Genomic DNA, 15362 nt, shown 5'->3' with positions numbered 1-15362 from the left:
CTTCCCCCTCTTTCCTCCATCCTCCACCCCTCTCCCTCCCCAGTCCCAGCAGCAGCCCGGGCAGCAGGTGCCATCGGTGGGCATGGTCCCCGTACCTGGCAGTGTCTCCGTCTCTGGCCCCACGGCCGACCCGGAGAAGCGCAAACTGATCCAGCAGCAGCTGGTGCTTCTGCTCCACGCCCACAAGTGCCAGCGGCGCGAGCAGGCCAATGGGGAGGTGCGGGCCTGCGCCCTGCCACACTGCCGCACCATGAAGAACGTCCTCAACCACATGACCCACTGCCAGGCCGGCAAGTCCTGCCAGGGTGAGTACTAGAGGTGGGGGGGGGGGATTGGGGAGAGGTTTGGCTAAGTTGAGGGGAAAGGGGTTTGGGTAAGGTCTGGCACTGTGGCTAATGGAGGGTAGGGGACACAGCCTCGGTGTAGAGTAGCCCCATGGCTGGTTCTTTGGGTCATTGAGGCCAGGGTTTCTCTCTCTCCCCCGTCTCCATCACTCCTCCGTCCCTCCACTCTCCAAGGTGCTCCCAGTAACACAGAAGGCCAGACGCTCTCCTTCACTCCATGTCGGTCACACCACGCATCTTTGCCAAATCTGGACACGCCACTGAGGATTTCCAGTTCTACACCTCGAATGCTACTTTCCCACTCTTCTCTTTTCTCTCTTTCCCTCTCAATCCTTTTTCTTTTTCTCCCCGCTCTCTTTCTCTCTAGTTTTATTTTCTCTTTCATGGCTTTAATGAAAAATTCCCCTCCAGCCTCTCTCATTTATATCTGGCCCTGTATGCTGTCTGGTTGAAGTGTCATATGAAGCCAAACACTTGTGCATGCCGAGGCGTTAGTTCTTCGTGTCTCTGCCAGCTCATTTCCTTCGGCTACCCGCCACCCAAACAATCAGCAAGAACGTTCCTCTTTAGAGTAATTGTCCCCTTTCTCAGATTTTAAGTAAATGGAATTGTATTTTCTTAGGTGATTGTGGTGCTGGTGCTTGGATTGGCTTGTTTTGAGAGTTCCACACAGAATCTAAGCAAACTGTTGCTAAGCTCCCCTTGCTATGATGGGGGTTGCATATTGAATCTGTAATAAGAAATTCATTTTGAGATATCTGAAAAAAATATTCATACTTTTCTACACCGCTTCGAGCAATTTATTCATTTAGCTGTCACGTTCATGTATAGTTGCCTTTAGTTCTAGACTCCCTCTTCTCCTGCCCCAGGGCTTGCCCAGGGCTAGTGGCCTGGTTGGAGCAGCAGGCACATCAGTCAGGGTCAACTTCAGTTGGGCGAAAATGTTTTAAAACATTCTGAAATGGGGAGGTACTACTTGAAATTGTCCAATAAGAATGACCAGATTCTAGTTTACCGTTGCAAAACGTTTTGCTACGGTGTGCCCTACTGAACAGGATCCAGGGCTCTCTGTTAGCCAATTTGGTATCCCTGCACTTGAGAATAGAGGGAACCCCATATGTCTTGTACAAAACCAGGAGAAACATGTTTTGTTGTTTCTTGTTCTCTCCCTAATGAGGCCAACGATGAGGTACTGAATTTGCCCAAAATAGTTGTTGTTTTCTGTTGAACAGGGCCCTGGGCTCTATATTAGCCAGTTATCCAACACTGCCAGGAGAAACCCAATCTGGCAGGTACAGACTCCAGAACCAAAAAGAACATGTTGTTTTGGTTGTGGTGCTCTTCTTCTGCCTTCCGAGGCCAAACGCAGTAGACCCTTCCCAGACTGAATTATCACTGTGAGAAGCCTGGTACGATAACCAGGCCTTTGGGGAGACTCCGATTTCTCCTCTCTATTTCTCTTTCTGCCGCGGAGTTAGAACAAGCCAAGACTTACTGTTTAATGCCTTGCGGCTCTGTGTTGCATTAGAGGGTGCTGTTGGCACTAATACACTCCTGCTCTCTTAAAGTGTATTTTGTACTCGTGTCACAGAGATATTATATGCTCCTCTTCCTGCTTAATGTAGAATATGAAAGTCTGGGGTTATATAAATATTGGTTATTGCTTTTTGTTTTTGGAGCCAGTGGTGGTCGTCTAACTTTGTCTTCCCTGTGCTCTTCAGTTTTCCCTCTGTAGTTGCTCACTGAAAACACAAAGATGGCGCCATACTGTATGGCCTCCATGTTGCGATCTCTAATCCAACTTTGCTATTTTGTGATTATTTTGGCTTTTACAGTGAGGGAAAAAAGTATTTGATCCCCTGCTGATTTTATACGTATGCCCACTGACAAAGAAATTATCAGTCTATAATTTTAATGGTAGGTTTATTTGAAAAGTGAGAGACAGAATAACAACACAAAAATCCAGAAAAACGCATGTCAAAAATGTCATAAATTGATCTGCATTTTAATGAGGGAAATAAGTATTTGACCCCCTCTCAATCAGAAAGATTTCTGGCTCCCAGGTGTCTTTTATACAGGTAACGAGCTGAGATTAGGAGCACACTCTTAAAGGGAGTGCTCCTAATCTCAGCTTGTTACCTGTATAAAAGACACCTGTCCACAGAAGCAATCAATCAATCAGATTCCAAACTCTCCACCATGGCCAAGACCAAAGAGCTCTCCAAGGATGTCAGGGACAAGATTGTAGACCTACACAAGGCTGGAATGGGCTACAAGACCATCACCAAGCAGCTTGGTGAGATGTGACAACAGTTGGTGCGATTATTCGCAAATGGAAGAAACACAAAATAACTGTCAATCTCCCTCGGCCTGGGGCTCCATGCAAGATCTCACCTCGTGGAGTTGCAATGATCATGAGAATGGTGAGGAATCAGCCCAGAACTACATGGGAGGATCTTGTCAATGATCTCAAGGCAACTGGGACCATAGTCACCAAGAAAACAATTGGTAACACACTACGCCGTGAAGGACTGAAATCCTGCAGCGCCCGCAAGGTCCCCCTGCTCAAGAAAGTACATATACATGCCCGTCTGAAGTTTGCCAATGAACATCTGAATGATTCAGAGGAGAACTGGGTTAAAGTGTTGTAATCAGATCGAGCTCTTTGGCATCAACTCAACTCGCCGTGTTTGGAGGAGGAGGAATGCTGCCTATGACCCCAAGAACACCATCCCCACCCTCAAACATGGAGGTGGAAACATTATGCTTTGGGGGTGTTTTTCTGCTAAGGGAACAGGACAACTTCACCGCATCAAAGGGACGATGGACGGGGCCATGTACCGTCAAATCTTGGGTGAGAACCTCCTTCCCTCAGCCAGGGCATTGAAAAGGGGTCGTGGATGGGTATTCCAACATGACAATGACCCAAAACACACGGCCAAGGCAACAAAGAAGTGGCTCAAGAAGAAGCACATTAAGGTCCTGGAGTGGCCTAGCCAGTCTCAAGACCTTAATCCCATAGAAAATCTGTGGAGGGAGCTGAAGGTTCGAGTTGCCAAACATCAGCCTCGAAACCTTAATGACTTGGAGAAGATCTGCAAAGAGGAGTGGGACAAAATCCCTCCTGAGATGTGTGCAAACCTGGTGGCCAACTACAAGAAACGTCTGACCTCTGTGATTGCCAGCAAGTGTTTTGCCACCAAGTACTAAGTAATGTTTTGCAGAGGGGTCAAATACTTATTTCCCTCATTTAAAATGCAAATCAATTTATAAGAAATTTTACATGCGTTTCTCTGGATTTTTTTGTTGTTATTGTCTCTCACTGTTCAAATAAACCTACCATTAAAATTATAGACTGATCATTTCTTTGTCAGTGGGCAAACATACAAAATCAGCAGGGGATTAAATACTTTTTTCCCTCACTGTATTTGTAATTTATTTTCACAATGTATCAGCTATCATTTCTTATAACCGACAATAACTTTTGAACATCAGGTTGGCAGTTATTTACGCCAATTCTGGCTTCAACTTCGACTCATCTGCCCTGGACTCTTTCTGTAATTCCGACCCAATCTTCGGGGTATCCAAGAGAAAACGCAGGCATTACAGAGGCAAGAGGGGGGGGGGAGTCCTTGCGCGATTAAGGCGAAAGGAAAACCATCCCCCTCTTCCCTCCATTCTATTGGCCAATGTACAGTCACTTGTTAATAAGATGGATGACCTCCGATCGCGGCTTTGCTACCAACGGGACTATCTTAATTGCAATATTTTTGAAACCTTGCTTTCGGAGAACCCCCCCCCCCACATTGCTATCCAACTCGATGGATTCTCCATAGAGCGGACAGGACAGTGGAGTCAGGAAAATCGAGAGGGGGAGGGGTTTGCGTCTTCATCAACAACAAATGTTGTGCCAACTCGAGTGCAGTGGAAGTCTTGACCGATTGTTCACCTGTCTTGGAATACCTGATGGTCAAATGCTGATCCTTCTACCTCCCAAGAGTTTTTAGCTGTTATCGTGACTGTCGTATACATTCCACCTCAGAACAAGTAAAATAACAAGCTGGAACCTAACGAACTATATGAGGCTATAAACAAGCAGGAAAACTTGCACCCGGATGCTGCTTTCCTTGTTGCCGGCGTTTTCTTGTGGGATTTTTTTATTCTGCGTCATTAAGACACGTGATGCCCAACTTCCTTCAACACGTCTCCTTCGCCACTAGGGGCAATACAGTCCTAGACTACAAGGCCCTCCCTCGTCCCCCATTCAGCAAATCAGGTTGACTTCGTATTCCTGTTTACAAGCAGAAGCTCAAAGTACCCATGACTCGCTCCGTTGAGAAATTGTCATCAGAATCAGAGATTATGCTACAGGACTGCTTTGCTAGGAATATGTTACGAGACTCTGCCAATAACATCAACGAGCTAACCACCTCCGTCACTGGCTTCATTAGGAAATGCATCGGCGACATTGTCCCCACAGTGAAGGTTCGCTGCTTCCCCAATCAAAGGCCTTGGAATAACACAGAGGTTGGCGCTAAGCTAAAGGTAAGGGATATCGCAGACGACCTGAGGACAGGAACAAGTACAAGAAGTCCCGCAAGGACCTCCACCGAGTCATCAAGCGAGTTAAAGGACAATATAAGAATAAGGTGGAATCATATTACACAGGCGCCGACGCCCGCCGCGTGTGGCATTACGGATTACAAAGGAAGACCCAGCCGTGATCTATCCAACGATGCCTCTCTCTACCAGAAGATATAACACCATGCCGTGCGTGAGGGCCCCCACCGACCCAGAGGACTGGGTGATCTCGAACTCCGAGGTTGACGTGAGTAAGGGCTTTAATCAGGGCAACACTTGCAAGGCAGGACAGTATTCCAAGGCATGTTGTCAGAGAATGCACTGAACAGCTGGCAGGCATATTCACTGTCATTTTCAACCTCTCCTTGTCCCAGTCTGTAATCCCCACATGTCTTATGCTGACCAGCATCATTCCTGTTCCCAAGAGTTCTAAGGCTTCATGCCACAATGACTACCGCCCTGTAGCACTCACATATGTAATCATGAAGTGCTTTGAAAGGCTGGTTATGGCACACCAACTCCATCATCGCAGACACCTTAGACCCACTCCAATTTGCATAGACGCAATCTCAATTGCACTCCACACTGCCCTCAACCACCTACATAAAAGGAATACCTATGTGAGAATGCCGTTCATTGACTACAGTTTTGCGTTAAACACCATTGTTCCCTCCAGCTCGTCACCAAGCTTAGGACACTAGGACTGAACACCTCCCTCTGCAACTGGATCTTTTACTACCTGACGGGCTGATCCCAGGTGGTGAGGGTAGGCAACATCACCTCCGCCACGCTGACCCTCAACACGGGGGCGGGCTTAGTCCCATACTGTACTCCCTGTTCACCCACGACTGCATGGCCACGAATGGCTCCAACTCAATCATCAAGTTTGCTGACGACACGACGGTGGTAGGCCAGATCACCTGCGATGATGAGACAGCCTAAAAGGGAGGAGGTCAGGTGACCTGGCAGTGTGGTGCCGGACAACAACCTCTACCTCAACGTCAGTAAGACCAAGGAGCTGATCGTGGACTACAGGAAACAGGTGGGCGAGCACGCCCCCACCCACATCGACGGGGCTGCAGTTGAGCGGGTCGAGCGCTTAAAGATCCTCTGTGTCCAAATCACTAAGGACTTAAAATGGTCCACGCACACAATTGTGAAGAAGGCGCGACAGCGCGTCTTATCCCTCAGGAGGTTGAAACAGTTTGGCATGGGCCTTCAAAATCCTAAAGAAAGTTCTACATCTGCACCATTGAGAGCATCTTAATTGGCTGCTTCACTGCTTGGTGTGGCAACCGCACCGCCCTCGATCGCATGGCGCTACAGAGGGTGGTGTGAAAGGAAGGCCCGGAAAATCGTTAGAGTCCAGTAGGGCTGACCAATTTAATCAACTGGTCGATTGTTTGGTCGATATGCTGTTGGTCGACCAATATTTTATTAGTCGAGCAGTGGCAAATATATATTAAATATGTTATGGCACACGAGACACCGGTCTGATTCACGCCTGTCTGAGTGGACTAATCCATTGCGGAGGCACACCAGTAGTACAATGTTTGTTTGGTTACGGTAATTTTTGTTAATGCATTCAATATATTATTACAGTTTTACCATTGTCATTGTAGGAGTGGACATGTTGTTTGCAGACAGCACAACCTAGGCTACACTTGTTAGAAAAGTTTTGGTTTATTTAATTTATTTTACAAGTTGTCCATTTATTCATTGTCTTTTGTTTGGAGCGCTCCTGTCAATCTCGAGTAAGGACACGCAAGTGATTACGCATAGAAGTAGGCCTAGGCTACCTGGCCTGTGTGCAAATGTGATACTATTTCTGATTGTCTTAACTCACCATCACTGTGGAGCTTCTCAAATTATTTTTTTCTTCGCCTCAAACAGCAAGTAAACAACATCTGTTTTTACATCCATTGAGAATGACAATGGTTCCTCAAAGTAGCCTATTTGAAAAATCTTTCTAGCTCTCTTCCTTTCCGGTGGAAACATCATAAAAAAGCCATACCTGATTACTTCTTATCCCTTGCGCAAATAGCCTACAGCTGTGTCTGTCAATGGCTCACTGGCGCGGAAACTCTGAGGGCCCAGAATATTTTATACAATGTTGCAAGTTTGCTAGCACGAGCTTCAGCCGGACCAAGTTAATAGTTGATACAATGTTTGAAGTTTCTGGCTACGCATAGCCTGTCTGCAAATGTGATTTATAGGATTTGTATTTTTATCAGGATTTTTTTCTAACTGCAGGCTACAATGTTTTATTTTGTCTTTATGTAGACTATTTTTACATATTGGTAATAGAAGTTACTTTTAGATTTGTATCACTTTAATTTAGATAGAATTATGAATAACCGAATTACATTGATTTTGAGATATGATTTCTGTTCCACGAAAATGCGCATATAAAAATCATAACTGGCAAATGGTACAATAACTTGGCACTCCAAATGGAAAAGTTGGTGTGGCCTATTACCGGAAACTTCAGGAACGTAACGGCAGAATCTGCGAAGGCCACAGCGGGAGGAGGGGGGTTGGGTCGGGTACCGTTTTTTTTTTTTCTTCTTCTGGTTTGGCTATATTGATCTCTGGCTCCCTCCTTTAGTAATTTGTGTGTCTTCATTTTTAATCGCAGTGCTTAAAGCATCAGACAAGCTCAGTAGCCTACATATAGTTGATGTTATTCAAACATAGGGTGTGTCTATACAGTGCATTCGGAAAGTATTCAGACCCCTTCACTTTTTCCACATTTTGTTACGTTATAGCCTTATTCTAAAATGCATACAATTATTTTCTTCCTCAGTCTACACACAATACCCCATAAAAAGCGAAAACTGTTTTTTTGAAATATTTGCAAATGTACATAAGTATTCAGACCCTTTGCTATGAGACTCGAAATTGAGCTCAGTTGCATCCTGTTTCCATTGATCATCCTTGAGATGTTTCTACAACTTGATTGGAGTCCATCTGTGGTAAATTCAATTGATTGGACATGATTTGGAAAGGCACACACCTGTCTATATAATGTTCCACATTTGACAGTGCATGTCAGAACTCCAGAGTTCCACTGTGGAGATGGAACAACCTTCCAGAAGGACAACCATCTCTGCAGCGCTCCACCAATCAGTCCTTTATGGTAGAGTGGCCAGACGGAAGCTACTCATCAGTTTGATGAAACCAAGTTTGAACTCTTTGGCCTGAATGCCAAGCGCCACATCTGGAAGAAAGCTGGCACCATCCCTACGGTGAAGCATGGTGGTGGCAGCATCATGCTGTGGGGATGTTTTTCAGCGGCAGGTACTGGGAGACTAGTCAGGATCGAGGGAAAGATGAACGGAGCAAAGTACAGAGAGATCCTTGATGAAAACCTGCTCCAGAGCGCTCAGGACCTCAGACTGGGGTGAAGGTTCATCTTCCAACAGGACAACGACCCTAAGCACACAGCCAAGACAACGCAGGAGTGGCTTCGGAACAAGTCTCTGAATGTCCTTGAGTGGCCTGGACTTGAACCCGATCAAACATCTCTGGAGAGAAAATAGCTGTGCAACGACGCTCCCCATCCAACCTGACAGTTTGAGAGCATCTGCAGAGAAGAATGGGAGAAACTCCCCAAATACAGGTGTGCCAAGCTTGTAGCGTCATACCCAAGAAGACTCAAGGCTGTAATCGCTGCCAAAGGTGCTACAACAAAGTACTGAGTAAAGGGTCTGAATACTTATGTAAATGTGATATTACAATTTTTTTTATTTCAAACTGTTTTTGCTTTGTCATTATGGTTTGCTTTGTCTAGTTTATCAATTTTAGAATAAGGCTATAACGTAACAAAATGTGGAAAAAGTCAAGGGCTCTGAATACTTTCCGAATGCAATGTATATGGAAAGATACACGTTTTAACATTTCGAAAGAACAGACGACTCTTGGTCAACCAAGATTTTCTTTAGTCGGGACAGCCCTAGATTCCAGCCACACAAGCCATAGACTGTTCTCTCTGCTTCCGCACGGCAAGTGGTACCGGTGCATCAAGTCTGACACCAACAGGCTCCTGAACATATTCAATCCCTAAGACATAAGGCTTCTAAATAGCTAACAAAATGGCTACGCGGATTATCTGAGTTGACTATTGTATGTGTGGAGGATTTTTTTGGCGCTGTCTCCATGTACAATCACAGGACTCTACACGCACACTGACATTCCAACACATACACTCCATTTGCTCATACACATAACATGCTCACACAATTATACTGACTCTACACAAACACACACCCACACTCACATACAATCATCATATATGCTGCTGCTACTCTGTTTATCATATATCCTGATGGCTAGTGACCTATATATCTACTGCTATCACTCCAGTATCCCTGCACATTGTAAATATAATATTCTTACATACACTAGATGGTCATAAGTATGTGGACACCCCTTCAAATTAGTGGATTCGGCTATTTCAGCCACACCCGTTGCTTACAGGTGTATAAGATCGAGCACACAGCCATGCAATCTCCATATTCTAACATTGGCAGTAGAATTGCCCGTAATGAAGAGCTCAGTGACTTTCAACGTGGCACTGTCATAGGATGCCACCTTTCCAACAAGTCAGATCATCAAATTTCTGCCCTGCTAGAGCTGCCACGGTCAACTGTTAAGTGCTGTGAAATGGAAACGTCTAGGAGCAACAAACGGCTCAGCTGCGAAGTGGTAGGCCACACAAGCTCACAGAACGGGACTGCCGATTTACAACTGCGACCTGGCCAAGATAAAGCAAAGCGGTGCGATTAAAAACAACAACACATAGTTACACATGGGATAAAACAAAACATACAGTCAATAACACAATAGAAAATCTATATATAGTGTGTGCAAATGTAGTAAGTTATGGAGGTAAGGCAATAAATAGGCCATAGTGCAAAATAATTACAATTTAGTATTAACACTGGAATGATAGATGTGCAGAAGATGATGTGCAAATAGAGATACTGGGATGCAAATTAGCAAAATAAATAACAATATGAGGTAGTTGGGTGGGCTAATTACAGATGGGCTGTGTACAGGTGCAGTGATCGGTAAGCTGCTCTGACAACTGATGATTAAAGTTAGTGAGGGAGATAAGTCTCCAGCTTCAGAGATTTTTGCAGTTCGTTCCAGTCATTCGCAGCAGAGAACTGGAAGGAATGGCGGCCAAAGGAGGTGTTGGCTTTGGGGATGACCAGTGAGAGATACCTGCTGGAGCGCATACTACGGGTGGGTGTTGCTATGGTGGCCAATGAGCTAAGATAAAGCGGGGATTTGCCTAGCAGTGATTTATAGATGACCTGGAGCCAGTGGGTTTGGCGACGAATATGTAGTGAGGGCCAGCCAACGAGAGCGTACAGGTCACAATGGTGGGTAGTATATGGGGCTTTGGGGACAAAACGGATGGCACTGTGAAAGACTGCATCCAATGTTACGTGCTGAAGCGCGCAGCACGTAAAAATCATCTGTACTCGGTTGCAACACTCACTACCAAGTTCCAAACTCTTTTTTTTCTTCTTTGTTTTATGTGTTTTTGTTCTACCTTGTTATTTTTAGTATTACATTGTTATTGATTACTGCATTGTTAGGTTTAGTGCTTGCAAGGCATCTCACTGTACTTGTGCACGTGACATTAAACCTGTGTTACAGGTGGTCTAACGCTGTGTTCCTTCTGCTCTTCTGTTCCCCTCTTTAGTGGCTCACTGTGCGTCGTCCAGACAGATCATCTCACACTGGAAGAACTGTACGCGGCACGACTGTCCTGTCTGCCTGCCGCTAAAGAACGCCAGCGACAAGAAGAACCAGCAACGTGAGTAGTACACACACACATTGATCTAGGATCAGTTTACTTGCTCCCCATATATCAATCATTAGGGTGAAAACCCAAAACTTAACTTAGATCAGTAACTAGAGATCACCTCATCCTACTCCATGAGTACTTCATCATCCATAAGACAGCGCCACCTGTAGGATATTTATATACCAGGCGTGTGTTTCACTAGCCTGGTCTTAGATATGTTTGTGCTGTCTTGCCAATGACCATAGATCTTGACAAGATGGCACAAACCGATCTGGGACCAGGCTAGCGCTCGATGAGCAAGAGTGGACTCCTACTGGGCTTGTAATCCGAGACGCAGGAGGGATAGGAGGAGAGGAGAGGAGGAATGGGATGGAGGGTGTGTGGGTGTCCTGCCGTGCGATTGGCTGGTGGGCTGATGATTCATTTAAACCCCCCACCACCACCGTGCTGAGATGACTGCCTGCCTCCGTGGATGCTTTTTTCTCTCTGCTTTCTTGTTCTCTCACTCTAATTGCTCCCTCTCTTTTTCTCTCTCCCTCTTTCTCCATCTCCTTGCCTTACTCTACTTTCTTGTTTTTTCCCCTTGCTCTTTTACTCTTTCTTTCTCTCTCTCTCTGCTCTCTTTCTCCGCTTGCTCATTCTCTCTCCCTCTGCTCAGCATCTTTCATCACTCTGTTCTTCAGAGAGTTTGTTTCTCTCTGTCTGATTCGCATGCTGGAAAGCACAATGGCACCACTGACTTTACTCCTGCCAGTGTAAATGGCAAGCAGCGTTTCTGTTCGGTCTCCTCTGATTTTTAGTCTTAGGGTGCGTCCCAAATTGCACCCTATTCCCTACATAGTGCACTGTGGGTCCTGGTCTAAAGTAGTGCAATATAGGGAATAGGGTGCCATTTGGCATGCAGACTTAGAGTGGTATGTTGGCTGAACTCTATTTAATATGCGGATTGTACACATGTAATACCCCTGAAGGAATTTCTACAGCTCTTGTGTGTCACAATGTGGTTGAACCACTAAGATTAGAACCATATCTGCTGTTTCACACGGTTATCCCATAGCAAGTAAAGTTTCAAGAATGTCCTCTTGGAGGACAATAAATATCAATCAATCAAGTTATGAAAGCTTTGTGTGTGTGTTCTGATTGTGTGTATACATGAATGTGTGCGTACATGACCGTGGGTATATTGGAGTTTGATTACATTGTATAGGACTATAGCTAACAGCATATGTTTATCAAAGTCAAATCAATCAAAATCAACGTAAACCAGAATCTCTCTCCCTCCTCCTCCAGCCTTGCTGAGTTCCCCCAACGCTGCCCTCCAGAACTCCCTGGCCTCTGTGGTCTCTGGCCCCCCCAGCACCCCCTCCCTCAACACCCCCACCCCCATTGATCCCTCCTCCATGCAGAGGGCCTACGCCGCCCTGGGCCTGCCCTACAGTAACCAGACCCCCACCCCCGGACAGACCCCCCCAGGGGGACAGAACGCTACCCAAGGGCAGCATCCACAGCAGATGAGACCCATCAATGCACTAGGTAAAGAGGGGTTTTGTTGTGTGTTAGCCATGTATAGCAGGGCTGTGTTCATTAGGACACTTAACAGAAGACATTTGGAAACGTTTTGAAATGGGAATTTGTGTTTTATTGGACCAGTTCAGGTGGTCTCGCCCTGTTTCAATCAATTTTCTGTTTGCTGCCTAATGAGCACGACCCAAGGTGTGTCAGTTTGGGATAAGTGTTTGATTAAGGGACCATGGTTTAGTCAGTCTCCATTGGACCTTGCTCAACAGGTTTTATTGTTTAGTTAACCGTCTAGTAACAGTTTCTACTTAATTTAACTGCGTAAACATTAAAGCGTGTGTGTGCTTTATTCTTGTGTGTGGCGCGACGTGTGTGTAATACAATCTTAACTTGCATCTAGACACACATACAGATTCTAACGTGCCGTGTCGCTGTTTCTCCAGGTAACCAGATGGCGATGGGGGGCGGGGCGATGGGCGTGGCCTCATCAGATCAGACCAACCTGCACTCGGACTCTCCCAACAAGTGAGTCTCAGCAAACATATGTAATGCCTTGGAGCTGTGCCAAGGAATCAATTGATTGAATTGAAGTGGTTATTCAACAAACTATTGCTTTAGCTGAGAGTAAATAGATCAAGTGACTGAAACTGCAAGTAAAACACAAAAGAAGGCATATAGCACGATCATGGATAATAAGTTAATTGGCCCCACTTAGCTATATTGAAGAACCTCTCACATAGGTTTCCATATGAATTGACTTGTTGACACAGCACCAGACTTAACTGAATTGTAACTTCTCATGAGTTTATGTTCAGGCCTATGTAAAATGTTTTCCCTTGTCCTAATCTCACCCTCTCCTCTCCTCCCCCTCTCAGTCAGCTGCTGTCCGACGGGTCAGGTGTTGGCTCCATGGGGGGTAGCCTGCCCACCGCCGCCCCCCTCTCAGCCACGGGAGTCAGGAAGACCTGGCATGAACACGTCACTCAGGACCTCCGCAACCACCTCGTCCACAAACTGTACGTCCAGATGGCTGCAGTGGGAAAACGACCATAGAAAACCGTTAAAATACTCTTATCTCAATGGAATATTAAACACAAGTCTCACAGAGCCGTGGTTCAGTTCCAAAGCAGTGGTTTTGTATTGTGACTCACCGGAAGCCTTTAGATTTTTTTATCGTCACCCACCACACAAACAGAACTTCCTAGCCATAACAACTCGCATCCACTTTTATCAGAAGCTCAGTAATGAGAAAGTCATGTTCTTATTAAGGCTACATAAGCAGTGAATCACTTGAAAATAGTCTAGAGACTCTGAGTCTTTCCCATATTCATTAGTTTGTTTATTCATTTCCTCTTCTCTCTCCCTCCCCCTCTCCTTCTCTCTGTCCAGAGTACAAGCCATTTTCCCCACCCCAGATCCTGCCGCTCTAAAGGACAGGCGGATGGAGAACCTGGTGGCATACGCTAGGAAGGTGGAGGGGGACATGTACGAGTCTGCCAACAGCAGGGTACGAGAGCTAGGAAGGTGGAAGGGGACATGTACAGTGCATTCGGAAAGTATTCAGACCCCTTGACTTTTTCCACATTTTGCTACGTTACAGCCTTATTCTAAAATTGATTAAATTGTTGGTTTTTCCTCAACAATCTACACACAATACCCCATAATGACAAGGCAAAAACAGGTTTTTAGAAAATAGCACATTTACATAAGTATTCAGACCCTTTACTCAGTACTTTGTTGAAGCACCTTTGGCAGCGATTACAGCCTTGAGTCTTCTTGGGAATTACGCTACAAGCTTGGCACACCTGTATTTGGGGAGTTTCTCCCATTCTTATCTGCAGATCCCATCGAGCTCTGTCAGGTTGGATGGGGATCGTCGCTGCACAGCCATTTTCATCTCTCCAGAGATGTTCGATCGGGTTCAAGTCTGGGCTCTGGCTGGGCCACTCAAGGACATTCAGAGACTTGTCCTGAAGCCACTCCTGCGTTGTGTTGGCTGTGTGCTTAGGGTCGTTGTCCTGTTGGAAGGTGAACCTTCGCCCCAGTCTGAGGTCCGGAGCGCTTTGGAGCAGGTTTTCATCAAGGATATCTCTCTTTACTTTGCCCTGTTCATCTTTTCCTCGACCCTGACTGGTCTCCCAGTCCCTGCAGCTTAAAAACATCCCCACAGCATGATGCTGCCACCACCATGCTTCACTGTAAGAATGGTGCCAGGTTTCCTCCAGATGTGACACTTGGCATTCAGGCCAAAGAGTTAAATATTGGTTTCATCAGACCAGAGACTCTTGTTTTTCATGGTCAGAGTCCTTTAGGTGCCTTTTTTAGTCCTGTGTAGCTCAGTTGGTAGAGCATGGCATTTGCAACGCCAAGGTTGTGGGTTCGATTCCCACGGGGGGCCAGTATGAAAATGTATGCACTCACTAACTGTAAGTCGCTCTGGATAAGAGCGTCTGCTAAATGACTAAATGTAAAATGTTTTGGGAAACTCCAAGCAGGCTGTCATGTGCGTTTTACTGAGGAGTGGCTTCAGTCTGTCCACTCTACCATAAAGGCCTGATTGGTGGAGTGCTGCACAGATGGTTGTCCTTCTGGAAGGTTCTCCCATCTCCACAGAGGAACTCTGGAGCTCTGTCAGAGTGACCATCGGGTTCTTGGTCACCTCCCTGACCAAGGGCCTTCTCCCCTGATTGCTCAGTTTGGCCGGGCAGCCAGCTCTAGGAAGAGTCTTAGTGGTTCCAAACTTCTTCCATTTAAGAATGATGGACGCCACTGTGTTCTTGCGGACCTTCAATGCTGCAGAAATTGTTTCGTACCCTTCCCCAGATCTATGCCTCGACACAATCCTGTCTCTGAGCTCTACGGACAATTCCTTGGACTTCATGGCTTGGTTTTTTCTCTGACATGCACTGTCAACTGTGCGACCTGATATAGACAGGTGTGTGCCTTTCCAAATCATGTCCAATCAATTGAATTTACCACAAGTGGACTCCAGTCAAGTTGTCGAAACATCTCAAGGATGATCAATGGAAAGAGGATGCACCTGAGCTCAACTTCGAGTCTCATAGCAAAGGGTCTGAATACTTATGTAAAGGTCTCTG

At 45.8% G+C, this 15362-nt stretch overlaps 1 protein-coding gene across 5 annotated transcripts in view; it reads left to right on the top strand.

The window, feature by feature from the left end:
• Window positions 1-15362, top strand: part of LOC311119121 (CREB-binding protein-like) — a 46731-nt gene that overhangs the window by 15362 nt on the left and 16007 nt on the right. For all 5 annotated transcript variants that reach the window (XM_084193865.1, XM_084193867.1, XM_084193866.1 and 2 more), the window contains exons 4-9: window positions 44-305; window positions 10642-10755; window positions 12037-12279; window positions 12708-12789; window positions 13140-13280; window positions 13654-13771. In XM_084193865.1, the coding sequence (XP_084049991.1) occupies window positions 44-305; window positions 10642-10755; window positions 12037-12279; window positions 12708-12789; window positions 13140-13280; window positions 13654-13771 (960 nt within the window). The remainder of the gene's footprint in view (window positions 1-43; window positions 306-10641; window positions 10756-12036; window positions 12280-12707; window positions 12790-13139; window positions 13281-13653; window positions 13772-15362) is intronic.

This window comes from Coregonus lavaretus (genome assembly GCF_964263955.1).
Source record: "Coregonus lavaretus genome assembly, contig: HAP1_SCAFFOLD_408, whole genome shotgun sequence".
Classification (NCBI taxonomy): domain Eukaryota; kingdom Metazoa; phylum Chordata; class Actinopteri; order Salmoniformes; family Salmonidae; genus Coregonus; species Coregonus lavaretus.
This window is presented reverse-complemented; position numbering and strand designations above follow the sequence as displayed.